This window comes from Hordeum vulgare, chromosome 1H (assembly GCF_904849725.1).
Source record: "Hordeum vulgare subsp. vulgare chromosome 1H, MorexV3_pseudomolecules_assembly, whole genome shotgun sequence".
In the NCBI taxonomy this organism is placed as follows: Eukaryota; Viridiplantae; Streptophyta; class Magnoliopsida; order Poales; family Poaceae; genus Hordeum; species Hordeum vulgare.
This window is the reverse complement of record NC_058518.1, coordinates 485,896,401-485,923,458: the sequence shown is the minus strand read 5'-3', so window position 1 is coordinate 485,923,458 and position 27,058 is coordinate 485,896,401. Positions and strand designations below refer to the sequence as shown.

Here is a 27,058-nt window from a genome sequence, read left to right as displayed (position 1 = left end):
AAGCTTCTGGCAGCGTTTCCGATGTTGGTAGTCATGTCACACGTTATTATGAAATCACCATTTCTGCAACATATGTATATGTATATATATACATAGAGAGATACAGATAAAGGACATATTAGTTAACAGGTAAAAAAATATTGAAATAAATTATTCTGTGGAAGTAACATACTTTTCTTCATCCGTTCATTCCCTGCGACGTAGAGCGTTGAATATTTTTTCGATGAATTCTTTCGTGGGCTCAGTGTCTCTGCTGCGTGAAGAGGACAGGATTACAGATTTAATTGACATCGTAGAAGTTGATACTTTCTTTTATGCTATTAGAGGTGTTCTACCTTGTCTTTTTTTGTCACTTTCCTGTCTTGCTGTGTCATGAGATGCCTCAACTTGTGCATGTGTCATCTCTGTAAGCTTTGAAGATTTGTCCTGCGCACTTTCGATTGCATTCTCGTTTTTGTCGAGAACACTCTGAAGATTTGCTTCACTATGTATATGTGTGGGCTCTTCTTCATCCACTATCCGTGTTATCACCTACATGTGTAATTAAATCAAATTAAAACTGCAATATTTAAATTTGTATAATCAGCTTATGGAATACCACCTCTTGTGATGTTGTCACCGTTGTCGTGTCCTGTGGTCCTATTGTTTGGTTCGTTTTGTTGACCTTTTCAGTAATTTTGAGAAGAGCTTTGCCTTGTAATCTTACTTCTTCCTCCTTGTCTACTGAACTTACTTGTTCTGTATTTTCCAAATCTTGTTGTTTGTCTCCAGTGAAAGGGCTGCTGCCTTGCTGTTCTGTGACGATCATTCCTTTTTCCTATTTTTGTGAACCAAAAAATGTAAATATCAATGGATATTTAATTTTTATAAAATCAGCTTGAGGAATACCACATATTTGGTTGTTGTCGCTGGTGCCGCGTCCTGATATCATGTTGTTTGTTGCTCTTCTTTATCATGCGGCTGTTCAAAGAAAGAGTTAATTTTAAATACTAGTGATAGATACATCTTTATCGATGTGTGAATGTTTTCGTAGTGATATGTTTGTTGACCTCTTCTGATTGTTCGCCTGCGTCTAAGACGTAAGTACTATCATTTGTTTCAAGCTGCTGTTCAAACTAAAAATAAATTATTAGGGACTGTTTTTTCTTCTTTGTGCACTAATTATATTTATTTTAAAAGAAATTATTAGGAATTGTAATTCTTGGCTGGTTTTCTTGACCTCTACAGTGACTTTGACATGAGTTGCGCCTCAAAATCTTCCTTCTTCCTCCTCGTCTACTGAACTTCCTGGTCCTGTTTTTTCCAAGTATTGTTCTTGGTCTCCGGTGATAGGACTGCCTTGCTGTTCTATGACGATGCTTTCTTTTTCCTGCTTTTATGAACAAAAAATGTAAATAACAATGGAACTAAAGGATGAGACGATAGGGTCATTAGAGACACTGAGCCTAATATTTAGATTATGCTCAGGCAGAGGAAAAGGACTCTTAAAGGATGGCGACTTATTGACATAAAGCTTCTTGAGCCTATTAGGAACTAAAGTATGTGTACAAAAACATCGGTATTCCCCTTTTTGTTTCTTACATCTGATAAAACTAAATAGTAATTACAAGGAATTGTTTTTCTTTACTAGATACCATTTTTTGTGATTGTTGAAGGAAAAAAGTAAGTAACAATAAAACTTCATTTGGAACATACAATCTTTTATAACTCTTGTCCTAACTTTACCTTCATAGTCATTCGTGCTTGTGGGATATCTCCTACTATTTGTGTTTGGTCCGAAACCTGCTCTTCTCTTACAACAATTAATTCCGTTGTACTGACAACCTCCCCCGTATTTTTGGTTTCCACCTGTTCTGTTTTTTCTAGTTCTTCTGCAGCAGTGCTGGCATTTTTTTTCTTGTGTAACATTGAGATAAAAAATGTTATCGTAATTAACCGGAACACAAGATAAATCTCCCAAATAGGATTTTTATTGTCGTTTGATTTTACCTGTCCGTCGGTCGTCGCCGTGATCATCTTGTCCTCATCTGTCATCTCTGAGACTTGTACATCTGTATCAGGAGCAACTTCATCTTGAGAGCGGCTTTGCACATCATGCTCTCTATTTCCTGTTCTTGTAATACCAGGGTATGAAACATGGTGAGTTTTTGTAGTACATTTTGTTTAGACATGTTCTATGGGGTAAGTTGGTTATGGACGGTCACCTCATTAGTTGTTTCTCCTTGCTGTTTCTCTTCATCTTCTGATATGTCACTGCTTGATTTTACCTGTTAAATCCCCCAAATAACATTGAGATAAAAAATGTTATCGTAATTAACCGGATCACAAGATAAATCTCTCAAATAGGTTTTTTATTGTCGTTTGATTTTACCTGTTCGTCGGTCGTCGTCGTGATCAACTCTGCATCCAGTGGTATTTCTTTCTAAGGAAAAATAGTTTTGAGCTTGTCATCAACTGTCATCTCTGAGACTTGTTGATCTGTATCAGGAGCAACTTCATCTTGAGTGTGGCTTTGCACAACATGCTCTAGTATTTCCTGTTCTTGTAATACCAGGGTATGAAACATGTTGAGTTTTTGTAGTACATTTTGTTTAGACATGTTCTATGGGGGTAAGTCGGTTATGGAAGGTCACCTCATTAGTTGTTTCTCCTTGCTATTTCTCTTCATCTTCTGATCTCATGTTGCTTGATTTTACCTGTTAAATCTCCCAAATAACATTGAGATAAAAAATGATATCGTAATTAACCGGATCACAAGATAAATCTCCGAAATAGGATTTTTATTGTCGTTTGATTTTACCTGTCCGTCGGTCGTCGTCGTGATCAACTCTACATCCAGTGGTATTTCTTTCTGAGGAAAAATAGTTTTGAGCTTGTCATCATCTGTCATCTCTGAGACTTGTTGATGTGTATCAGGAGAAACTTCATCTTGAGTGTGGCTTTGCACATCATGCTCTAGTATTTCCTGTTCTTGTAATACCAGGGTATGAAACATGGTGAGTTTTTGTAGTACATTTTGTTTAGACATGTTCTATGGGGGTAATTCGGTTATGGAAGGTCACCTCATTAGTTGTTTCTCCTTGCTGTTTCTCTTCATCTTCTGATCTGACGCTGCTTGAACCAAACTCTGTTGCACTTGTTTGTTGTTTCTTGTCCAGCGGGCCTACATTTCATTACAGGTTTGTTAGCTTCCAAAAAAATTACATGTCGAGCTCAAAACTATTACTTACTTCTTGACTTGTTACGATGCCTGAGCATGAGCCTTTCCTTGCGGGTTCCCTCGTATCTGCACATATGGCAATTGATGTCTTATATGCATGCTCGTGCCCAGTGTTGCTGCCGTCGTCATGCCTGCGCTCCTCATATCGCTTGTCTTCTGAATGCTTCTTATGTGTTTTGGCTCGGCTTTCAGTTCTCTTCTTTTGTGTTCTTGTTCTTTTCGTTCCTTCTAGTTTATCTTATACTTCATTTCTTGCTTCTCTCGTTCTTATCAGTGCCTCTTCTACTGTTTCAGCTATCGGTGCCTCTTCTACTGTTTCAGCTATTGGTGTCAGGTTCCTATTGCAACACATGCGCTGATAGGCATTGTGTTGTTCGAAAGTAGCAATCAGTGACTCCGTTTGGTCTGCAAGTACTTGTCTGGCCAATTCGTCGTAATTTGCCTCGTCATCACTGCATCCTGCCAAATTAATCTGCCTTAATGTCGGTAATTGTCTTGCTTGCACAAGCACTTGTTCCAACATTTTGCTGATCCTTTTGAAAGCTTCTTCAGATTCCTTGCTCGCTCTTATCTCAGGTTCGCTTATTGTTCTGATGCTGGATGCTCGTTCATGCATAAGCTTAGGTGCATCTATTAGCAGTTTTGTAGCTTGCTTGCCACGTCTCCTACTCTCTCGTGGTACCACTTGCAGTGAAGTTGAAGGTGATCCTGCGTTTACATGAGCCATAAAGAATATCCTATCCCTTTCCATGTCTGCATTGATTCGATAAGACAAAGTTTTTTAGAATAAACGATGTTTTTTGCATGGTAACGATGAATTAATAGACACCAGAGATACCTTAATCTTGCCAAATTCATAGTCATCTGGACGTCCTTTTCCATCCTTCTTCATGTCTTCTTTAGCTATCTTCTTTAGATCCTTCTCGTCAAGATAGTTCGCTCTAGGTGTTGAACTATGATTCATTTTCTTAGCAATCCTATTCATTTCTCTTGTGTTTGGTAACAGCAACGAGTCGAGGTACATGATTACTGGTCCCTGTGCCAAGCCGTAGAGGTGGTCTTTGTTTCCTTTCTCACCCTTTTTCATTTTTTGCCAATCAATAGCTCCAGCCTGAATTGTTTCGACAATGACCTGGCAGAAATCCATCTGCGCCATATCTTCATAATTCATATCCTTCACCATCACTGCTTGTCTATTCTAGCAAGGGAAGGTTGTCCCACACACAACCTTGTTGAAAAATATGAGGAAGAAGATTTTGACAGCCTTTTTGTTTTCTTCTTCTCGATCTATTTCTACAAGCAACTTTAGTTTCTTAATCAGATCTGAATGTGTGAACTCAGTATTTCTAAAGCCAAGCTCTGATTGGAGGACCTTCATTGATTCGTTGCAATTCATTGGCCTTGGTGTTGTCTTTTTCTCGCCATTTGGGTATCCAAAAACCTTATGGATGCCTTCCTTGGTAATCTTTATTTCCTTCTTTGCATCGCCGTCGCCGAAGCTTATCGTCATCGTGTTTGTGTCCATGTTTTTGTAGATATATGCTGCGAGGTTCATGTTGATTGAACCCTTTATTTTGCAGCATCTATGCTGTCAAATCCAGCCGTCTTAACATCTCTTCGGTGACGTTCTTTGAGAATTCCCCATGCTTCATTGACCTGTACAAACGTAGCTCCAGCCATGACTTGACATTTTTCGTCAGTTCCTGTTTTATCTGCTTCGTTGGCTATCATCAGTGGCGATTTTTTTCCACCTATCCTTCTCTTATTTCTTCCCTTTTGGCTTGTATTTCCCTGGTGTGGAAAAAACAGAAACAAAAGCTTTGTTAGGAGGTACAGTTCTATTTTCAGTAGCATCAAATACTTGTAGAGAAATCATCTCTTACACGATCACTCTCGTCCTCACCGGCATCACTGTCGTTTGCGGGATTGAAATCGTTATCACTTTCTGTGTTGCCACTACCACTGCCAGCCCTGGAATCATCTAAAACTCTGATTTTTGAGTCCTCTCCTTCTTCAGCTTGCTGTCGTTTCTTCTTGTTCTTCCCATCGTTTTGTTTTATGTTTGCAGATGGTTTTGCTTGACGATGTGGTGGTGCGATTACCATTAGAGGCGTTGGCTGTTGCTTCAAGGTTTCAGTCATGACCAAGACCTCACTGCTTTTCTTTCCCTTATATGTCTTTTTCACAAGCTTAGTAACATCTGTTGTTTCTACTTGGCAAGGGGACATGTTTTGTCCACCTTCAAATTGTTCATTAATTTCAGAGAGAACTGCTTGAATATCGACGTTTTCGTGACCTTCGTGCCCTGCTTAATTACGAACAGATAAGGTTCGTAATATAACATTTAATATAAACAATAAGACATAATATTTACTATAAACAGTAAGACATTATACATGAGATATGCAATGACATTATACATGATTTTCCTAGTGTAAGTTAACAGTTACCTTGTTTGACTGTTGGGTCGACAACATTACCTATTTTCTCTTGGTCATCTTGTACAAAGTCCTTTGCACCAGCCATTTCTACAGGTAAAAGAACATGCGGTGAAGTACCTACTTGGATTTGACAGCAAATTACTATACATGGAGCACGGATTTTCAAAATCAGGTCACGTAATTTGAAATCCGTAAACAATTGTTAGATAAATTGAGACAAAGTATTCTAAAACAGATTTAGGATGACTGCTAGGGTTTCCTAATTGGGGGAAATAGATACTACTAAAAGCGAATTGGTGCATCGGGACGAAATGCAAAAATGTTTACCTTGGATTTCGCATGCGGAACTCCTCGAATCCATCCTCCGTTGTCCTTGCTCTTCCTTGTTATCTCCGCTGTTGTTTTGCGACCGTAGTTCTTCCTGGATGGTCGCCGCTGGCGGGATGGGATCTTGTCGCGGGGCACCTTTCAAGTGCTTTGTGTCGCAGTGGAGGGTGGTTGGCGAAGCGCGGCGGCAGTTACCGACGAAGGTAGAGCCAGTTTTCGATCTCCGCGTGCTTGAGAAGCAGAAGGAGAAGAGAGAGCGTGCGAGAGGGGAAGTGTTTGCGATTTTCAATTCGGGGAAGGAGAAGCAAGGGAGTAGTACGGACTAGGAAGAGCGAGGGAAGCGATGGAACCGTCCTGAAAATTGCATCAAGATTCGTAAAAGGAACCGTTTTGTTTTTTTGCTTTATTATTAACCGTCAGGAAGCGTGACGCTATAATCAAGAACGTGTCACAGAACACCACACGCATGTTGTCTAGACAAAAGATATAAAAACACAGATGTCTAGACACAGATGTCAAAATTTATATGAATGCTAACCGAGCTGAAGGCGAGCTAGTGTCGCGCTGCTCGAGGCGTCATCTGCACGCAAGAACGACGAAAAAGGGAGGAACGACGAAAAATGCGCTGCGACCTAGGACCCCCCCCCCCTTCAAGATTTATATGAATGCTAACCGAGCCGAAGGCGAGCTAATGTCGCGCCGCCGAAGGCGTTGTCTGCACGCGGGAACGACGACAAAGGGAGGAACGATGAAAAATGCGCTGCGACCTAGGACCCCCCCTTCAAGATTTATATGAATGCTAACCAAGCCGAAGGTGAGCTAGTGTCGCGCCGCAGGAGGCGCCGTCTGCATGCTGGAACGACGAAAAAGGGAGGAACGACGAAAAATGCGCTGCGACCTAGGACCCCCCCTTCAAGATTTATATGAATGCTAACCGAGCCGAAGGCGAGCTAGTGTCGCGCCGTTGGAGGCGCCGTGTGCACGCGGGAACGAAGAAAAAGGGAGGAACGACGAAAAATGCGCTGCAACCTAGGATCCCCCCCTTCAGGATTTATATGAATGCTAACCAAGCCGAATGCGAGCTAGTGTCGCGCCGCCGGAGGCGCCGTCTGCACGCGGGAACGACGAATAAGGGAGGAACGATGAAAAAGGTGCTGCGACCTAGGACCCCCCCCCTTCAAGATTTATATGAATGCTAACCGAGCTGAAGACGAGCTAGTGTCGCGCCGCCAGAGGCGCCGCCTGCACACGGGAACGACGAAAAAGGCGTTGCGACCTAGGACCCCCCTTGAAGATTTATATGAATGCTAACCGAACCGAAGGCGAGCTAGTGTCGCGCCGCCGGAGGCGCTGCCTGCATGCAGGAACGACGAAAAAGGGAGGAACGACGAAAAAGGGGGGAACGACGAAAAAGGGATGAACCGTGCCTCTAAATTTTGATGAACCGTGCCTCTAAGGTTTGATGAATCGTGCCTCTATTTATTCATGGGGCGTGCCTCTATTATCCGTGCCTCTAAATTTTGATGAACCGTGTCTCTAAAGATTAATGAACCGTGCCTCTATTTATTCATGGGGCGTGCCGTGAAATAATTTTGATATGTAAAGCTTGGATCCTATCCTTAAAGTTGACATTTGATCATGTTGGAAGCTCCCACCCGTAACTTCCCCTAAAATCTCAATATCCCGGAAATATAATGGAAAAAACGGAAAGGGAAACAAGGAAAACACGGAACAAGGCTGAACTAAAAACGCAAAAGGTTCAAGGGGTTATTTGAAAAATGTCCAAAACCGGAAACGGAAACGGGAAAACGGGTGCGCTCCGCGCGTGACACTTGTCACGCGCCTGGCGCGCGCGTCAACTAGTTGCTCCCCGATAGGTCCCCACCGGGACACGTGTCACGCATTAGAGGAGGCTTATGGCCCGACGAAATCAGTCGGCTGATTTTAATCTTTTTTTAAATAAAACACTAGCACACATGCCCGTGCGTTGCAACGGGAAAAAATAAATCATCCCCCGTACACATACTCAACGACACCAAGAAATCATATGAATTCTTTCACAACGTAGTACGAGAAACAACATGATGCGTGATGTTGTGCACAAATATAAAGGTGGGATGATTTTTTTAAGTAACTAAAGTTGTGTCCAATTTATTAGACAACAAACATATCTACCTAGTTGTCGGTATTAATTCACATCTTAGTGGTGTTCCTCCTTAGTAATACCCAAAAAATAATGCATTACCCGTAAAAATAATAACATGTCTACCTAGTTGCCGGTATCAATTCACGTCTTTGTGGTGTTCCTCCTTAGTGATCCCTAAAACACAATGCATTACCCATAAAAATAATAATGCGTAAAATAGCAAATTACACTTTAGTACTAAATGATAGCACGTGCATAAGAGCATTAGTTTTGTTTTGTTGATATATGTGTTTGTAACTGTAATCCAAGTCTTAATTTGCTTGCAAACATGTTAGATATCTACATTGAAAAAAATCAATTTGTAATGATATGTAAAACGAATAGGAATTTTCAAACACTCCATATAAAATAAACTACTAATTAAGGGTGTAACATAAAAATAATTTTAGAGATGATTATCATGCAAGATAATATCATATCTAGAATGTACACATTTTTCAGTGATTTCCATATAAAACTTTCTAAATTTCAAGTTAGCATTTGAAAGATATGAATATTTTTAAAAATACTTGAATCTGCCAAATAAAATAAGAAGAAAATGGCTGGGCTTGGGCGAGGCTGTTCTATCTTACGCTCACATGAAATCAAGAGAAAAGAAATAAAAAGGGGGAGCGATGGGTATCAAACTCAGGTTGGCTGAGTGGGAGCATGAGGCCCCAACCAGTAGGCTACAAGCAGAATTATGATTACTCACGAGATAACATACTACATAAATATGTCGGACACTAGTGACTTTAGAAAGAAACGAATTGATATTATAACTTACGCGTGGCATTGATGGGTAATTTTGCTAACTTCAGGGGTAAATATAATGACGAACGACAAAAGCTATATTTGCTTTATTATATACTAGTACAAATGCCCGAACGTTGCATCGGGTGAAAAAAAGATACAACTTGTCATATGTAATTGTGCATCATTTTTATAATTAATTTTAATATACATCGATAATAAAGTTAAACTATTTATAGCAAAAATGTTTACCAGTCACCAGACACCAGTCACGGGCACAATATGAAAACGAAGAAACGAAACGCCGTTTAATCTGACAAGGGAAGTGTTTAACGACATGCTGCTTTATTTTCCTCCGTGAAACCCTTCCTTATTCTATCGCTCCACACTCCGTACGCCAGCCAAAAGCAAATAAAAACCATTCATTCCCTGGTACAGACGATGAATCTCTGACGTTGTTATCAGGACCAATGGAAATCAGGGGGGAGTTCATTCAGGATGATGATGAGTTCTTGAGGACCCACTCCACCAGGATGGACACGCCAAAGCCAGTCGCGACACGCTTCTTGTCGTTCCACACCGGGCCTGCCATGTCGATGTGCATCCACTGAACCTTCTCATCGACAAACTGCAATGCAAGCACATTAGAGTTCGTCAGCTCTGCCGGAGGAAAACTCAACCTAGTACAAGTATGATGCGACCTTCTTTTTCAACGAATACATGTGGATGCTTTGGTCATTCTAGAGAGATGCTATACCTATTTTAGGAACATGGCAGCTGTGATTGAACCGCCCTATCGACCGCCCGTGTTGACCATGTCAGCCACACCAGACTTCATCTGTTCCCAGTAGCTTTCCTCCATGGGCAATCTCGAGAACTTCTCCCCCGATAACTCAGTTGCAACAGTGACTTCCTGGGCTAGTTCATCACTTGGTGTGAAGATTCCTGAAGAGACATGTTCATTAGTATGCATGACTTCATAGTACTCCACTATTTCCATCTTAGAAGCACACAAAATTGAAGTTGGTTGAGAGGAAAATATGTGTTTGAGCTTACCAGCAATGCTAGGCCCAAGTGCAACAACACAGGCACCGGTTAGTGTTGCCAGATTAATAATCTGCATGTCATAATAATTACATTAAGTCGCAAGGCAACTGAGTAAAAAGTTCAAAGTAAACTAATGAACATCACTTCTCTATTCTAAGTTATCTTTCTCTTTCAACAGATATGATAAGCATAATTGATTGCTTAGGTCATGTAGTCCTATGCATAACTCCTTATATGGCAAGCTAAAAAGGGAAAATGATAAATCATGCTTCTGTAAGTGGACTGAGCAAATAAAGTAGTGACCCTCGATGCTGAATAAGGATATGAATTTTACTACAGATTTTTCAACATATCCGCATTACAACTACTACAACAATATTTGCTTGATATTTCACTGAAAGTTCTCTACATCAATCGTCAAAGCCGCCAAATTTGTATGAACAATATATGATGTCTAAAGAAGCGATTTATTACCTTGTCAACACCTTGATTACAAGCATAGAACAATTTATTAACTTATCAGAGTACCGCACGTGGTAAAAAGAACTGAAATATCGCTGTTAACATCAACAAGAAAACAAGAATAGCATCCACAAATAAGCAAAAAAATGATAATATTACGATTGATGATAGCATCCACAAATCTTTTGTTAAAAACATGACATAGAGATCGATTTTTTGTCCATGGAAAAACTAATATTACATGACCATGGGTCCATATCCGGCTGCGGCATTTTGACGAACACCTGTCCTGCCTTACTTGCGGATGCCGTTCAGGCACTCGACGACGGTGATGAGTCCCTGCAGGCACAACTTGGCATCGCCGGTGGCAACCATGGCCGAGAACTCAAGACACTCAAGAACTGAGATGCTATGGAAGGAAAAGCATAGCCATAATCTTCTCCAGATTGGAGGTGAAGCAGTCCCTGCTAAAATAGATAGAACATTCCAGCTAAAAGAAATTGGTGCCTTTGATAATATTTGCTGGAAATCATCCCATTTCTTTTTCTTACATTCATTTCTGCTATCACCCAATTGGAATCCATGAACCCGCTCCAGAGCTGCAGCCCCAAAATAGAACTTGGCATTTGAGTTTGAGAAGAATAACGATTACATCTATTCAGGTGTATTTCATATCGATATAAGTTGCATAAGCTCTGTTGAACAAACAAGTTTCCACGTCGTTGAAAAAAGTACTTTCTGTACAGAGCAGTTAGATGCATGCTGAGCACAAAACCCTTGGCCATCATGCTGCTCACAACATCCTCCGCCTTCCTGACCGCAGATTCAGAAGAGGGAGAATTCTCTCCCTCACCCACAAGGATGTGCACAAAAATTCAGAAGAGTGGAATATCAAAGCATATTAAAAGTAGTCAGGATAGTAACTAATAATTTTGTAAAGAAAATGAACATAAAATGAGGGTAAGCTAACTACAGTTGCGGGAGACTCATTTACGGATTTGAGAGACAATTCATGCAGCACCTTTATTTCTCTCCTCATTGACATAGAAATGTTCTTACCTTGGTAAGAAACTGAATTAATGTTACTGGAAGTTTAATACAACAATGTTACTGAAAAAAACTATTTCTACCGCAAGTTAAGCGCTATTAAACAAATGCATCATATTCTTGATTTAAAACAGTTGTAATATTCATCTCATAACATTAAGAAAGAAAGAAAGGGCTTTGTATCCAATGTTTCCAATTCCTTCGAGGCGCTCCTGCACGCGCCCCTAGGAGGCAACCCGTCATCGGAGTCCCCTCGTACTTCCCTGCATGCCGAAGCCACAACAGAGGAAGAAATAATTTCTTCAGCAAACAACGGCCCCAGGAACCGAAATTCAGAACCTGCACGAGACGAATCGAGACCTGTGGAGACGGCGCCCTTCTTGAGGTCCACGACAAAGATCTCCTCGTCAACGCCCATCTTCTGTAATCAGATCGAAGCCCCGAGGGCACCAAGCTTCAGGCGGATTCCACGGGGGAAAAAGAGGAAGAGGGGGATGCCATACGTACCTTGGGCGAGATGTTGAGCTGGTAGACGAAGCCGACCTTGTTGGCGATCTCCTTCCCGGCGTCAGTGGCGAGGTGGCATGCCGTTGTGTGGGATGAAGGACGCATCCCCTTAAGCCAGTCGCCGCCGCCCCTCCGGATCTCCTCCAACCCGTGGCTCCGGCGACCGTCCATCGCCAGGTCAGGGCCTTATCCGGCCGCCTTCCCCGTGGTCCATCTCCATCGCTTCCTCTCTGCTCCATCGTTAGGCATCCGCTGAAGCCACTCGCCGTCGCCCCTCCGAATCTCCGTCGCTGCTGGAAAAAGGATTAGATAAAACAAAGGATCGCGAGTGAAAATTTTACAGATGCAGGGGCTTTCTTGCAAATCTGAAACGTTTTTTCAGATATCCACTGAATCAGGGACTGCAGGTTGAATCCTCAAAAACGGAGGGACTTTTTTGTAAAAAGGCCGTGACGTACGACAGAAGCGCTCCGTGCTAAGTATTCCTTTCATCCGGCTGATCGAACACTGGGCGTCCGTCGCCTTCATCATGCGACGCTTCCCCAGCTCCTGCAGCATGCCATGGCCACCTCAAGCTCACGCAACGCCACTGCTCATACGAGCCAGCAGGTCGTCGTCATATGCCCACGCGCTCCCGTGCTCGCCACAGGATGGGCCTCCACTCCGCCGCCGGCCTGCTGCGTCCCCTCCGGCGTGTGAGGAAGGGGAGGCCATGGATTTCCTGCAGGGGTGGAGCGTCAGGAGGCTGCGGCCGCCGAGGAGGAGAATTACTTGGGCGAGCTGGGGCATGGCTGCGGCCGCGCTGCCCTGCCACGAGTGTGGCGGGCGGGCGGGGGCCGGGGCGCGTGCTGCGGCCGGTTGGTGGGGCAGCGGCGGTGTCAGATCGGAGAAGGGAGAGACGAAAAAAATTCCGTAGCTTGACCTTTGTTGCAAAAATTCCTGAAACTCAACCATTGTTGCAGAAAATTCTTCCGTAAAAATACCTATGTTGCAGAAAGACAAAGAAAAAAAAATGCAACAAGCAAATTGTTTGTGAAACTCGACCGTTGTTTCAGGAATTAACGGATCCAAAGTTTATTTCTTGCAACAAAGCAAAAGTTTCCGCAACTCGAGCGTCGTTTCAGGAAATAACTACTGACCATGCGGCGGGGATGCGGGGTGTTAGATCGGTATCCGACGGCTAGCTAGGTGACGGATAATTTTTAAAAATCATCCGACGGACGCCTAGCGTTCCCCTTATTATTATTAGGGTCGAGCCCGCCTAACAGATTTGCCTATCCATACTTCCGCAGATCACCGCCAGGCTGGGCCGCCGCAAACCGGTGGCTGCGTGCTCCCCACCTACCCCTCCTCCCCACTTCCAACGACAAAATTGACAAAAATGACCCCTGGGGCGAAAGAACTCAGGGATTGACCCCTCAGGGGAAATATTTCACCGGCCTGACCCTTTTGTGTGGCGCCCGACACCTAGGCGCCACACTGTACTGTGTGACGCCTCGAGGTTCGGTGCCACACCCCCGACCACGTGGCAGGGAGGGGCCCACCCCCAGGCAGTGTGACGCCTAAGCCTCAGGCGTCACACATTGTAATGTGTGGCGCCTAACGCTTAGGCGCCACACATGGACTTAACTGGCCACGGGCCAACCCCCCTCCCCACCCCCTCCCTCATTCCCCTCCCCGAGCCCCTCTCCAAGCCACTGTCCCCTCCCTCAAATCCTTCTCTACATCAGCACATCTGAAGGTTTGGACCGGACATTTGTTGTCCAATCACTCCCCTAAGGTAATCCCCACCTCTCCCCTCATTCTCATCCAAAGGAAAATCTTTTGTGTTCTTTTTTTGCAAATTTGAAGAAACCCTAGTTTTTCATGAAATGTGGGATGTATATGAAATGAGGAAACCCTAGTTTTTCATGAAATCACAATGGCTGGAGTATCATGGAGTACAACTATGGCCCGACCCAGAGTGGAAGGTTGTGAAACTGGGAGGACGAAAGACAAAGCATTTTAGAGGAGACATGGATGGATGGGGCCATGGTGGTGGCAGAGAAATGGGGAACAACCAATTCCAAGAGCCTACTGAGAGATCACAATGTGGAGATTGCGGTGTAACATGGCACAACACAAGAAGGTGTACGACGCGAAAGAAGAAGTCCAAAAACAATGATTCTAGGTCAAGCCAACCAAGTCCTAGCCAACCAAGTTCAGGCCAACAAGGGACGGGTCAAGGAAGCACGAGCCAACAAAGGACGGGTCAAGGAAGCACGAGCCAACAAGGGACGGGTCAAGCAAGCACGACCCAACAAGTTCCTACTCAACATGTTCCTAGCCGACTTGGTCTTACTAGAGGACGTGGTGCTAGAGGAAGTGGTGGTGGTAGAGGCAGGGGTGCTGCTAGAGGCAGGGGTGGGATAGGTCGTGGTGGTGCTAGAGGAGGGGTGGGATAGGTGGTGGTGCTGCTAGAGGCAGTGGTGGGATAGGTGGTGGACTTACTAGGATTGGTATGCGTGGATACCTACGAGGACCATTTCCGTATGTCACTTATTTCACTTATCTTTATCATGTTGTTTTTGGTGCTCCTTTGTGTGTTATTTTACTAATTATGAGCTTTGATGCCTGTTTTGTAGGTATGGCCACTTCTCAACTGAACAAGGAAAAAGCAGAGTGGGGGGAGGAGAAGGATGCAGCCAGTGAGGAGCAGCTGTTGATGGAGAGGGCTGCAAAGAAGTTGAGAGAGGAGGATGCAGCGGAAGCGCGAAAGAAGAAGGATGAGGAGCATAAGGCAAAGATGGATGAGGACTAGCAAATGTTCCTTGAGCATAAGCGATATGAGGCTAGGATAAAGTAGAATGACAGGAAAACGCTAGAGAAACGTAAAAAAGAATATGAAGCTAACTTTAAGAAGATGTGGGCAGAGGCCGCAACAAAGAGAGAGCGGGAGCATCAACGCTTCACGGAGAGGGTTAAGGAAGAGGCTTCAAAAATGCGCAAAAGGGAAGAGGAAGAGGAAGAAGAGAGCAAGAAGAAGAAGGGTAAGGGGCCTTGCTCGACCCAATAGAGCCGGATGCTTCTATTCTATGTGTTGTTGAACCTTGTTCGGTTCCGCGCTTTATTACTATGAAACTCCACTATGTATGCACTTTTGGACGTATGTTACTTCAAGAACCGTATGTAGGTTTGAACTCCACCACCACTACCATGCGCTTTATGTTGTATGTTTTAGCGTATGTATTTGAACTCCTCCACCACTACTATGTGTTGTATATTTGTGATGTATATTTGAACTCCTCCACCACTGTGTGCTGCAGTTTTCAGCATGACAGAATGTGTGGCGCCTAAGCCTTAGGCGTTGCACATGTGTGGCGCCTTAGGCTTAGGCGCCACACATGTGAAATAGAGTAACAGAAAGTGTGCATTTTGGATGCCAGTAGGTTTTCAATTGTGTGGCGCCTAAGGCTTAGGCGCCACACAATGGAAAACCTACTGGCATCGAAAATTCACACTTTCTCTTAGTCTATTTCACATGTGTGGCGACTAAGCCTAAGGCGCCACACATCACATGTGTGGCGCCTAAGGCTTAGGCGCCACACATGTGAAACAGAGTAACTTGGCTACTCTTAGTTTCACTTTGTTCTAATTTTTCTCTTAGTTTCACTATGTTGGTATTAGTTTCACTAAGTTGGTCTTAGTTTCACTATGTTGGTCTTAGTTTCAATTTGTTCTCATTTTTCTCTTAGTTTCACTTTGTTCTCTGTTTCATCAAGACTATGTTTCTCATTTCATCAAGACTCTGTTTCATCAAGACTCTGTTTCATTATCCATGCTGAAATTAAGATACAACTTGCTGAAATTAAGATACAACTTGCTGAAATTAAGATGCAACTTGCTCATACAACTTCGTGAAATCTACTGAGTCCAACGTGGATGTTTTCCTTTTCCATCACTGGCTTCTTCTGCTGCCTTGGCCGCACGAGCTCTTTCTCTCTTTCTCTCCCTCTCAGCTTCACGGGCTTGTTCCCGCTGTCTGTAAACCTTCTCCAGTCGTAGTTTCTCTTCTTGGTTTTTCCTTATCATCTCATCAAGAAAAGCCCTATGCTCCACACAGTACTCTTCTCACTCTTTCTTCTGCGCTGCTTTCTCCTCTGCATCAGCCTTCTCGCGGCGCTCTTCCAAGTCCCAGCTAGCCCATGCACGACGACCTCTTTCACGAATCTCGGTCACCGCCCAGTCCGGCATTTCCGTGTCAATCCAACGATAGTACATGCAGAGAGGAGGAGGAGACTACGAGGAGGATCAGGTTCAAGTAAACAAAAATATCACATAAACAATAATCTGGATGACTTGAGCATACCGGAGGCCTGATGTACGCAGAAATACATTCGGGTGGATCAGATTCATAATTGGCGCACATGAAAAACTTCATGCCCAACCAATCTTAAAAATCCTTCACCTCCTTCACCTTGCAGAGATCACCGCACCAACATCGAACTGCTTCCACACCCTGAGGTAAACTCGCACTCTTCATTTTCTTAGGCCTCATGCTTTGATCCGAGCAAGGCAAACTCATATTGACTAAAGCGGTGGTAGTGTTCTCAAGTGTGATAGCTTGGCTTATTAGGGATGATAGACTACTCATATCAATAAGGAATTCCTTCTTTTCCGGGAGCCCATTCAAACAGAACTCTCAAGTTAAGTGTGCTTGGCTTGGAGTAGTTCTAGGATGGGTGACCGACCGGGAAGTTCATCCCGGGTGCGCATGAGTGAGGACAAAGTGCGCAGAAAAGACTAGTATTGATATGTGGGGCCAGTCTAGATCCCGCCAGGAGTAACGACCGCCGGCGGGTGTGTCCGGGGCGTTACAAGTTTGGTATCAGAGCCAGGTTCTCGCGGTTGCACGGATGTTTGCGGACAGGTGCGCAGTCATGTTGTTCATGACGTTTGTGACCCGTCGTGGCACACGGCATGGTACATGTACTGGACTAGATGCACAGACGTTTGTACCAAGAGGGAACGCTCCTGTGACCCGACGAGGACGTCGGTTCCTCTGAGTGGTGGTGTATGTGATAGCCTGGCTTATTAGGGATGATAGACTACTCATATCAATAAGGAATTCCTTCTTTTCCGGGAGCCCATTCAAACAGAACTCTCAAGTTAAGCGTGGTTGGCTTGGAGTAGTTCTAGGATGGGTGACCGACCGGGAAGTTCATCCCGGGTGCGCATGAGTGAGGAAAAAGTGCGCAGAAAAGACTAGTATTGATATGTGTGGCCAGTCTAGATCCCGCCAGGAGTAACGACCGCCGGCGGGTGTGTCCGGGGCGTTACAAGTTTGGTATCAGCGCCGACCCTCGCGGTTACACGGATGTTTGCGGACAGGTGCGCAGTCATGTTGTTCATGACGTTTGTGACCCGTCGTGGCACACGGCATGGTACATGTACTGGACTAGATGCACAGACGTTTGTACCAAGAGGGAACGCTCATGTGACCCGACGAGGACGTCGGTTCCTCTGAGTGGTGGTGTATGTGATAGCCTGGCTTATTAGGGATGATAGACTACTCATATCAATAAGGAATTCCTTCTTTTCCGGGAGCCCATTCAAACAGAACTCTCAAGTTAAGCGTGGTTGGCTTGGAGTAGTTCTAGGATGGGTGACCGACCGGGAAGTTCATCCCGGGTGCGCATGAGTGAGGACAAAGTGCGCAGAAAAGACTAGTATTGATATGTGGGGCCAGTCTAGATCCCGCCAGGAGTAACGACCGCCGACGGGTGTGTCCGGGGCGTTACAAGTTTTGGTATCAGAGCCAGGTTTATGTGATAGCCTGGCTTATTAGGGATGATAGACTACTCATATCAATAAGGAATTCCTTCTTTTCCGGGAGCCCATTCAAACAGAACTCTCAAGTTAAGCGTGCTTGGCTTGGAGTAGTTCTAGGATGGGTGACCGACCGGGAAGTTCATCCCGGGTGCGCATGAGTGAGGACAAAGTGCGCAGAAAAGACTAGTATTGATATGTGTGGCCAGTCTAGATCCCGCCAGGAGTAACGACCGCCGGCGGGTGTGTCCGGGGCGTTACAAGTTTGGTATCAGAGCCGACCCTCGCGGTTACACGGATGTTTGCGGACAGGTGCGCAGTCATGTTGTTCATGATGTTTGTGACCCGTCGTGGCACACGGCATGGTACATGTACTGGACTAGATGCACAGACGTTTGTACCAAGAGGGAACGCTCCTGTGACCCGACGAGGACGTCGGTTCCTCTGAGTGGTGGTGTATGTGATAGCCTGGCTTATTAGGGATGATAGACTACTCATATCAATAAGGAATTCCTTCTTTTCTGGGAGCCCATTCAAACAGAACTCTCAAGTTAAGCGTGCTTGGCTTGGAGTAGTTCTAGGATGGGTGACCGACCGGGAAGTTCATCCCGGGTGCGCATGAGTGAGGACAAAGTGCGCAGAAAAGACTAGTATTGATATGTGGGGCCAGTCTAGATCCCGCCAGGAGTAACGACCGCCGGCGGGTGTGTCCGGGGCGTTACATCAAGCTAGGGTGGATGACGAAGGAAGGCAGTCCAATGCCAACTTTTATAGACCGGAGGAGGGAAAGGTGGCGGGAAAGGAAACGTGGAAATTTAGGCGGGAACGGAGGAGGGAAAGGTGGCGGGAAAGAAGACGTGGAAATTTAGGAGGGAACGAAGGAGGGAAAGGTGGCGGGAAAGGAAACGTGGAAATTTTGGCGGGAACGGAGGAGCCAAAGGTGGCGGGAAAGAAGACGCGGAAATTTTGGCGGGAACGGAGGACGGAATGGTGGCGGGAAATAGTGGGCTTTGAGATTCCAGCAGGTTTTCACATGTGAAAGCCCGAGGCTTAGGCGCCACACATGTGAAAACCTGCTGGAATCTGAATTTAGACAGCAATACAACATTTTTCACAGCATCAAGTGCAACAGCATCGTCATATATGTACACAACATTTCTGACAGCATCAAGTGCAACAAGTGAAATCATCATATATGTGAAATCCAAGGAATCATCAAGTGCAACAATTATTGACATCGTCATCATAGCCAACAACTCAATGGTTCACAACAAGTGCAACAACAACTAAATGGTTCACAACTAGAAATAGTTGACAACAAAAGTCAATAGTTCACAACACAAGTGCAACACCAACTCCAAATCACTCCGGTTCACATCTTGGGGCCTCGTCCCCTCTTGGATACTAGCTTCTTCCTTCTCGCAACCACAAATTGCTCCGGGTCATCCGACTCATCGTCATCGTCATCCTCCACCTCATCGTCCATGCTTCTCATCCTTGACAAACGAGAGCCCCCGGCCACCGGATTCTTTCCTTTCGCATAATCATCCGGTGAGTACCGCTTAAATTCCTTCCTGGGCTTCAACATGTAAGCGGAGCATTGGAAATCCTTCAACGTCATGTCGTCCGCAGCCTAATACATATGAAGGTTGAAAGTTCAAATTTGAAGGTTCAAAGCTGAAGGTTGAAAGTGCAAATTGTATGGCTATGTCATACCTCAGGAGTGTCAACATCATCCTCTACAGTATTTCTCTGGGTATTAGCTGCCGAGGTAATGTCACCATCGTCCATACGAGCGCCCGAAGAAGCTGAATCGTCAAGAGTATTTCTTTCGGATGAACCGGATCTCGAAGGTGAAACATATTTAGGGTCACGGCAACCTAAAATGTTGGATAGGCGCCGTAACTTCTGGCCCTGTTCCTGTTAGATTCAAATATAAATGACATATATTAGGTAACCTATAATGTTGCATTCGTGGGCAAAATAATAATAATGACACAACACCTTTATGAATAGACGAAGTGCAGATTCTCCCTTTTTTCCTCCAGCAGTGTTATCTAGAATATCTTCGGACTCATCAGCTTATTTCTCGACCTCTTTGCGCTATGATCACAAGACAATGACAACAAATAAGTGCAAGTGAATAGGTACACTAGAATTCATAATTTTCATAGGTGAGCACACTTACCACAAAGTTCAGGACAGGGGCGAAGGAAGTTTGGTACCCTTCGCGAATCAACTTGTTGTAACGACCTTGGGCAAGTGCATTGTACTCAGTGGGTTCTTCCAATATTTCCTCCTCGTAAGCCGGCGGACAAATCTCGACACGAGTACTCGCCTAAAACCATCTTAAGTAGTTGCTGAACGCAAGAGGACAATGCTGGCAGTACTAGGTTCGTTGTATGCTCGAAGTTGCCTGCACACTTTGCTCGAACATAACGACATAGCTCTTATGATGCTTCTGCCAATCCTTGATTTTTCGCTGCCTCCTCCTATCCAACCTGCTTTGAACAAAACACATCAGTAGCTCGCTCAACACTAAGAACAAAACTAATCACTACTTATTTTTTGTTACCTGTGAAGCTGTGTGTCCGTGTCCACCCACTCCGGCGGGTGTGGCTGAAAGTACCCAAATTGACACATCACACGATGCGGGAGATGAAACTCAACCGCCCAATTGCATATTAGGGGACAACGCATTAGCCAAAGATGTCTTTCCTGCACGCATAGTGGATTCAGCTCGAACGTGTGTGCATCACCAAAGTTTGTCCCGACACCATATGGCTCCCATTCAACCTACAACACAAGATGAATACCACAATTCATTTTACTCACAACATAGAAGCTGGAAGTCAACTCTGAAACCATCTTACCTGCTCGGGGGTAAGCGAATCCATCTCGTTGATGTATTGCTTGTACAATAGGTTCACTTCGCTTGCCACCTCCGATACCAAGTCCCACTTGTAAGCCCATGTAGGTTGCCGTACAGGGTTGCCGTGGTCATCCCAGGTATTCCACTGTGAGCTTTTAGGGCGTCCAACAGGTAGGCATTCCCAGCACCATACTGAAAGTAGGAGCATACAACCACCAACTCCACCGTCCTTTGTCGTCCTGCGACAAGCATCGTCCAACTACAAGTAACAACAAACATGCATCAGTTTAGCAGAAAAAGATAACAGAGAGTACTTAATACAAACAATTTATTACCTGCCGATACAAGTAAGCCAGTGCGGCCGAGCCCCAGCTGAACTTGTTGTCGAAAACAGTCAACGCCTTCAGCCACATCCATGGAGCATTCTTGCCTGTGCCTTCAGCAAAGATAGTCCTAGAGATGACGTACCACATGTAGACGCGAGCATACCTCTGGATCACCTCGTCATCTGCGTCCTCAGGACAATGAGCAAAGTTGGCGGCAATCCAAGTGAAAGTGGCGCCGACAGGGACTCTATCTTTCTTCCCTCCATCTTCTACCTCCGGCTCCTGCGGCAACATACCAATAAGAGCCTCCATTTGTTGTCGCCATCCCTCAGAATCAGTGCTCATACATAGTGGCTTCCCCTCGATCGGAAGAGCGGTGATCATGGAAACATCTTGAAGAGTAACCGTCATCTCTCCGGTCCGGAGGTGAAAACTATGTGTCTCCGGCCTCCAACGATCAATGAGTGATGTGACTGCCGCAGCATTCAGATTGGGAGTTGACCGACTCACAAGCTGCACGAATGGAAGGAGTCCCGTCATCTCGATGTACGAGGTGTACCGCTCATCGTAGTGCATTACAGAGGATGCCCCATGAGACCGGATCTTCAAGGGCGTAAGCTCCTGCAAACATATAGGAGAAGAAGATATCAAGTGCTTATTACATATTCAAAAAATTGCTCATCTACTAATCATTTTCTACTTACCATCTTCTTCTCCGACATGAAATAGACCCGGTGTTCAACGTCATAAACATTATTCAGAAGCCACACCATCCTACAAATCACAAAAAAATTACTCATATACTAACTAATATTCAAATAAGACTCATATTCAAACAATTACACCATCCTACAATTCTAAGAACTACTACTAATACTAACTATACTCATATGAACTACTACTAATACTAACTACTATGAACTACTACTAATACTCATATTCAAATAAGACTCATATTCAAATAAGACTCATATACTCATATGAACTACTACTAATACTAACTACTACTACTAACTACTACTACTACTAACTACTCATATACTCAAATCCTAAGAACTCATATGAACTACTACTAATACTAACTACTAATACTAACTATTAATACTAACTACAAATATGAACTACTACTACTATCCTAACTAGTCAAATCCTAAGAACCTACTCAAATCAATCTACTAAAATCAATCTACTCAACCAAAACCTAATACAATTGGATAGAAGGATGGGAAAGGGAAGAGATGGGGGAGGAGATTACCTTGGGGGATCAATCCAAGGAAGAAATCATCAGATCTGAAGGAGATGGGGGAGGGGATTAGGGAGGGGGTGAGAGACAGCCGCCGCCGCAGTTGCAGTTTCTGTTTGAATGAGGGAGGGGTGGGGAGGGGGTGGGGAGGGGGGCTGGCCCGTGGCCAGTTAAGTCCATGTGTGGCGCCTAAGCGTTAGGCGCCACACATTACAATGTGTGACGCCTGAGGCTTAGGCGTCACACTGCCTGGGGGGTGGGCCCTTCCCTGCCACATGGTCGGGGGTGTGGCGCCGAACCTTTAGGCGTCACACAGTACAGTGTGGCGCCTAGGTGTCGGGCGCCACACAAAAGGGTCAGGCCGGTGAATTATTTTCCCCGAGAGATCAATCCGTGAGTTCTTTCGCCCCACGGGTCATTTTTCTCAATTCTGCCACTTCCAACCCGATTCAGATCTACTCCCTCCGTACCTAAATATAAGTCTTCTAAGATATTTCACTAGGTGTCTACATACAAAATAAAATGAGTGAATCTATACTTTAAAGCATGTCTATATACATCCGTATGTAATCCATTAGTGAAACCTCTAGAAAGACTTGTATTTAGGAACGAGTGAGTAAGACACTCTCATATCCAAATCGTCGTCGCCGCGCAATTTCAACTCCGATTAGAACAGGGAATCGTAGCCCCTGTCGGGTCGAATTCGATTTCGCGGCTGAATTTCAGGTCGATGCCTCTTTTAATCGCAAGCCCACCCCTCCCAACGCCAACACCGGTCACTAATTTGTTCCCCAATGCCTAGGAAAGATGCCAAGCTCACGCGCCGCCGCCGGCCGCGCGCGGATCGCCTCGGTGACCTCCCCGACGATCTGCTCCTTGATATCCTGCGCCGCCTCGACACACGCACCGCGCTCGGCGCCGCTGCGCTCTCCAGGCGGTGGGCCAGCCTGCCCCGCGAGCTCCCCGTCCTGGACCTCAAGGTCACCGACATACTGCCGCCGCGCTACCACCGGTGCTTCCGCCTCCGCGAGGACGCCAGGGATTCGAAAATAGATTCGACCTGGTCTGACAGGATGCTTCTAGAGGCCATCATCGCCCGGTACGAGCGTCGCGCCATGCGATCCATGGTCTGCTCCGTCAAGGGCCTCCTGGCCAGCCAAGCTCGCCGGCGTGTCGACAGACTGTCGCTCGAGGTCTTCGCCTATAGCACCTCGGCCCGCATCAACCGGCTGGTCGTGGACGCCGTCGATTCCTGGGGCGTCCGGGATCTGGAGGTTGTTGCCACGCCGACGGGGCCGCTCAAGCGTCGGGACCCGCCGGCCTACAGCTTCCCTCTTGGTCTCATCAGCAGGAAGCCCGGCGAGTCCCGACTGCGAAGCCTCAAGCTTGCCAACTGCTTGCCCCCGCCGCTCCAGGGATTCAACTCGCTCACCACGCTCGTCTTGCGAGACTTGCCGGTTCCCACGCCGGCGGCCGCCTACGAGGGAGTGGTCGCCGCATGCCCGCAGTTGCAAGTGCTGCACATTCTGTCATGCGAGGTCAAGGTAAGAGCCGGCACGGTGGTCCTGGACGCGCCCAGATCGGAAATCAGGGAGCTTGTAGTCGGCGGCGAGCTCACGTCGGTGGAGATCCGGTCTCTCCCGAAGCTCGAGAGCCTCGCCAGCCAGCAAGCTGACGTGCTGCTTTGCTCCGCCACCGCCGTGCCGTGCCTTGCGCACGTGAGCCTCGCCTTCTTCGTTGACCGAATGGAATGGGGCGGTTTAGCTGGCCTATGCCGCTCCTATTTTGACCGCTTGATTCGGATGCTCGTGCAGTTCTTCCAGGGCGCCATCACCGTCAAGGATCTCGTCTTGCGGTTTACTGGACCAGAGATGTGGATCATGCCGACGAATCCCTTCTCTGCAATGTCGAACCTCAGAAGGCTGCTGGTCGCCGACGTGCCTTCCTCGTGGGACGTCTCATGGCCGCGCCTGCTCATCGAGGCGGCACCGTTACTTGAGAGCCTTTATGTGCATGTCTCCCGCAGCGAAGACGAGCCGAGACAGGAGATACCGGGGGAGACCTCGGCTTCGCGCCATCGCCGTTTGAAGGAGCTGGTTGTCATTGGCTTCCAAAGGACGGAGAGACAGATGCACCTAGTGAGGTTCGCCGTGGAGGTGTCCACGGCGCTGCGGCGTGTCGCTCTGCTCAAGCATGGGCGCGTCGAGGACAAGGGGCTCTGTGACTGGGAGGTGGTGAGCCAGCACAGCGAGTGGTGCGACGAGGAGAGACTCGCCGTTCTGGATGGCATCGGCTGTTCGACGAGACAGATCGAAGTTGTGCTCAGTTGAACTGAGCCTGTCATGTTGGAGAAATGAAGTTGGATTCCTGTAGTTCTGGTCTGGCTCTCCCCAATTCGAATAAATGGAACCTATGCATGTCGGGTGGGGTGATTGCCTGCTGCTCCAACAATTTATTTGTATGCCATGTGTGTGAACTGAAATGTTACATTCAGTTATTTTTGTACTGCTTCTTTGTATTTGAACTTGCTGAAGAATGAGGTCATGCAATATGATTGGAATGTCATGGTTTCTTGTTTTATCATCCTCTTATTAGTTGTTGTCTTATGGATTGGCCCAAAATTGAGATGGCAAAATGTGCATATACGCACGATTAGACATTCAAAATGCATGAACTGGTCTTGTAAACCGAGAAGAGCAATAATTGATGATCTGAAGACTGGAAATGCCCTGCCAAAAATGTCGACAGCGAATTTGAACTGGAATCACTTGAACCACGCTCAGCTCGTTGTAGTTAGTATATGGTGTTTAGGTGAATCTACAGCCTCTGTATATATGACCAGACAAAATACACAATTTTACATGTACTCATTTTAGGGAGAGGTATGGTTGCTCCACGGTGCAAAAGCCAAAAAGTCCTCTCTTTTTTTTCTTGAAAAAACAGAGGAAATGCAAGGTTGAGTATTCTGCATGATTCACTCATATAATTTCATCTCTCATGTGAGGAAAGCCTACTGGTTAAGCAGACGAGTAGTAGTTGCTAGTGGGGAGTGGATTAAGGATGTGTTTGGTTCCTGTCATCAAATGAAATAGCACGAATCGGTTTCGCCCCTAAGGTCCATTCGCGCGTTTGGATAGTCAAAGGAACGAAAACCACATGGTTCCAGGAACGCATATTCCCTGTTTATGCCTTCCTGCATGGTTCCTCTAAATCGAGTAGACCATGCGGAAGCGCTCACACAACCTCTCTGTCTCGCACGAAGCCTCTCACTTCTCCTTCTCTTGCACGAACCTTGGCTCCCTCGCTGGATCCGCCCCGCCGGCTCCTCCTCCCTGGATCCGCCCCGTCGGTTCCTCCTCCTTGGATCCGCGCCGCTGACCGCTCCCCTCCTTCATCCACGGCGCGGGCCGCTCCCCTCCTTCATCCGCGGTGCGGCCGCTCCCCTCCTTGTATCGCGCTATCGGCCTCTTGATCCTCTTGTTCATGCGCTTCGACGGTCGCTCGATCCTCTCTCTCGATCGCACCGACGACCAGGAAGACGCGCACCAGTGCCCAACGCTCAACCAATAGCCATGGCACGGTGGATGCATGAATCGTGGATGCGTGGCTAGCAGGGAGACGACGGATGCGGGGCTAGCAGGGGGACGACGGATGCGAGACTCACGGCCAGGAAGAGGCGCTCGGGTGGCAGCCGGGGAGGCGGCCGACGCGGGTGGCACCGATGGTTGCGAGGTCATTCTATTCCATCAACTAAACATTGAGAGAGAACCATTCCATTCCACCTCATTATTCAACCGTACATAGAGACGGGGCGTTCCATTTCGATGGAATGGAACCATGACATCCCATTCCACTTGGTTCCTCAACCAAACACACCCTAAGAGCATTTTCAACAACAACCTTGTAATAGGACAGCTGCCCAAAACAACATATATTTTTGCTTGGGCCATAAAGTTTCGGATGTGTCTCTTTTTGTAGTGTGAGTGCAACGGTGGATGGCCTCGGTTCAACTGAGCACCACTTCGATATGCCCCGTTGAACAGACAACGCTAGAGCGGTACTACCGTTCTCATGAGCGATACTATCGTCAAAAGACATAGGTAACAAAGAACTAGCGGTAGTGGAAGAGGAAGTACCGCTCGAAGCGGTACTACCATCTAACTATCGGATAGGTAAATTCGGCACTAGAAACTTGCATAGAAGAATTTCCTCCAAGCGATAGTGACAGCGTCAGTAAAATGCGGAAGTACCGCTAAGAGAAATTAGGCAACATAAATTTTGAGAGAAGGAAAATCACAAGCGATAGATACTGCGGTAGTCTATAGGGAAGTGTCGTCTGAGCCGTACTATCGTGGTACCGAGCGGTAGTACCGCTTGGGTGCAATAAAGTTATCCAAGAAAACACGTGGATTCTCCATGTTGCGGGAAGGGTATGTGGGTGCAAATGGGCTTGTGTATGTGTTAATTTCACCCATAACTTTTCAAAGCCCCCCCTCATACGTCTCCAACACATGTATACTTTTTTATTGTTTCATCCTACCTTTATATAGATCTTATATATTTTAGAGGCCATTTTATATCATTTCTCGAAACTAACCTACTAACCTAGTGCCCACTTCCAGTTTCTGTTTTTTCCTATTTTCTTGTTTCGCGGGAAATCACTACCAAACAAAGTCCAAACGGAACGAAATTTTATGGTGATTTTTTCTGTACCAACACGGACCCCTCGAGCATCCGGAGGAGACCTGAAGCCACAAGAGAGGGCCACAACCTTAGGAGGCACCCCCAAGGGGGCGCGTCGTGTGAGCTTGTGGGCCCCT

At 46.0% G+C, this 27,058-nt stretch overlaps 1 protein-coding gene and 1 pseudogene across 1 annotated transcript; one reads left to right on the top strand and one right to left on the bottom strand.

Moving 5' to 3' along the window:
• Positions 1 to 9,332: 9,332 nt before the first annotated feature.
• LOC123401497 lies at positions 9,333 to 10,810 on the bottom strand (annotated as a pseudogene).
• Positions 10,811 to 23,001: 12,191 nt separating this feature from the next.
• On the top strand, positions 23,002 to 24,739 carry LOC123417169. Its single transcript, XM_045106885.1, has one exon. The coding sequence runs from the start codon at positions 23,033 to 23,035 to the stop codon at positions 24,566 to 24,568; it is 1,536 nt and encodes a 511-aa protein (XP_044962820.1). The 5' UTR covers positions 23,002 to 23,032; the 3' UTR covers positions 24,569 to 24,739.
• Positions 24,740 to 27,058: the final 2,319 nt, after the last annotated feature.

Bases quoted from the DNA above. Each gene is read 5' to 3' on its own strand.
- LOC123417169 (XM_045106885.1), top strand. From the start codon at position 23,033: ATGCCTAGGAAAGATGCCAAGCTCACGCGCCGCCGCCGGCCGCGCGCG.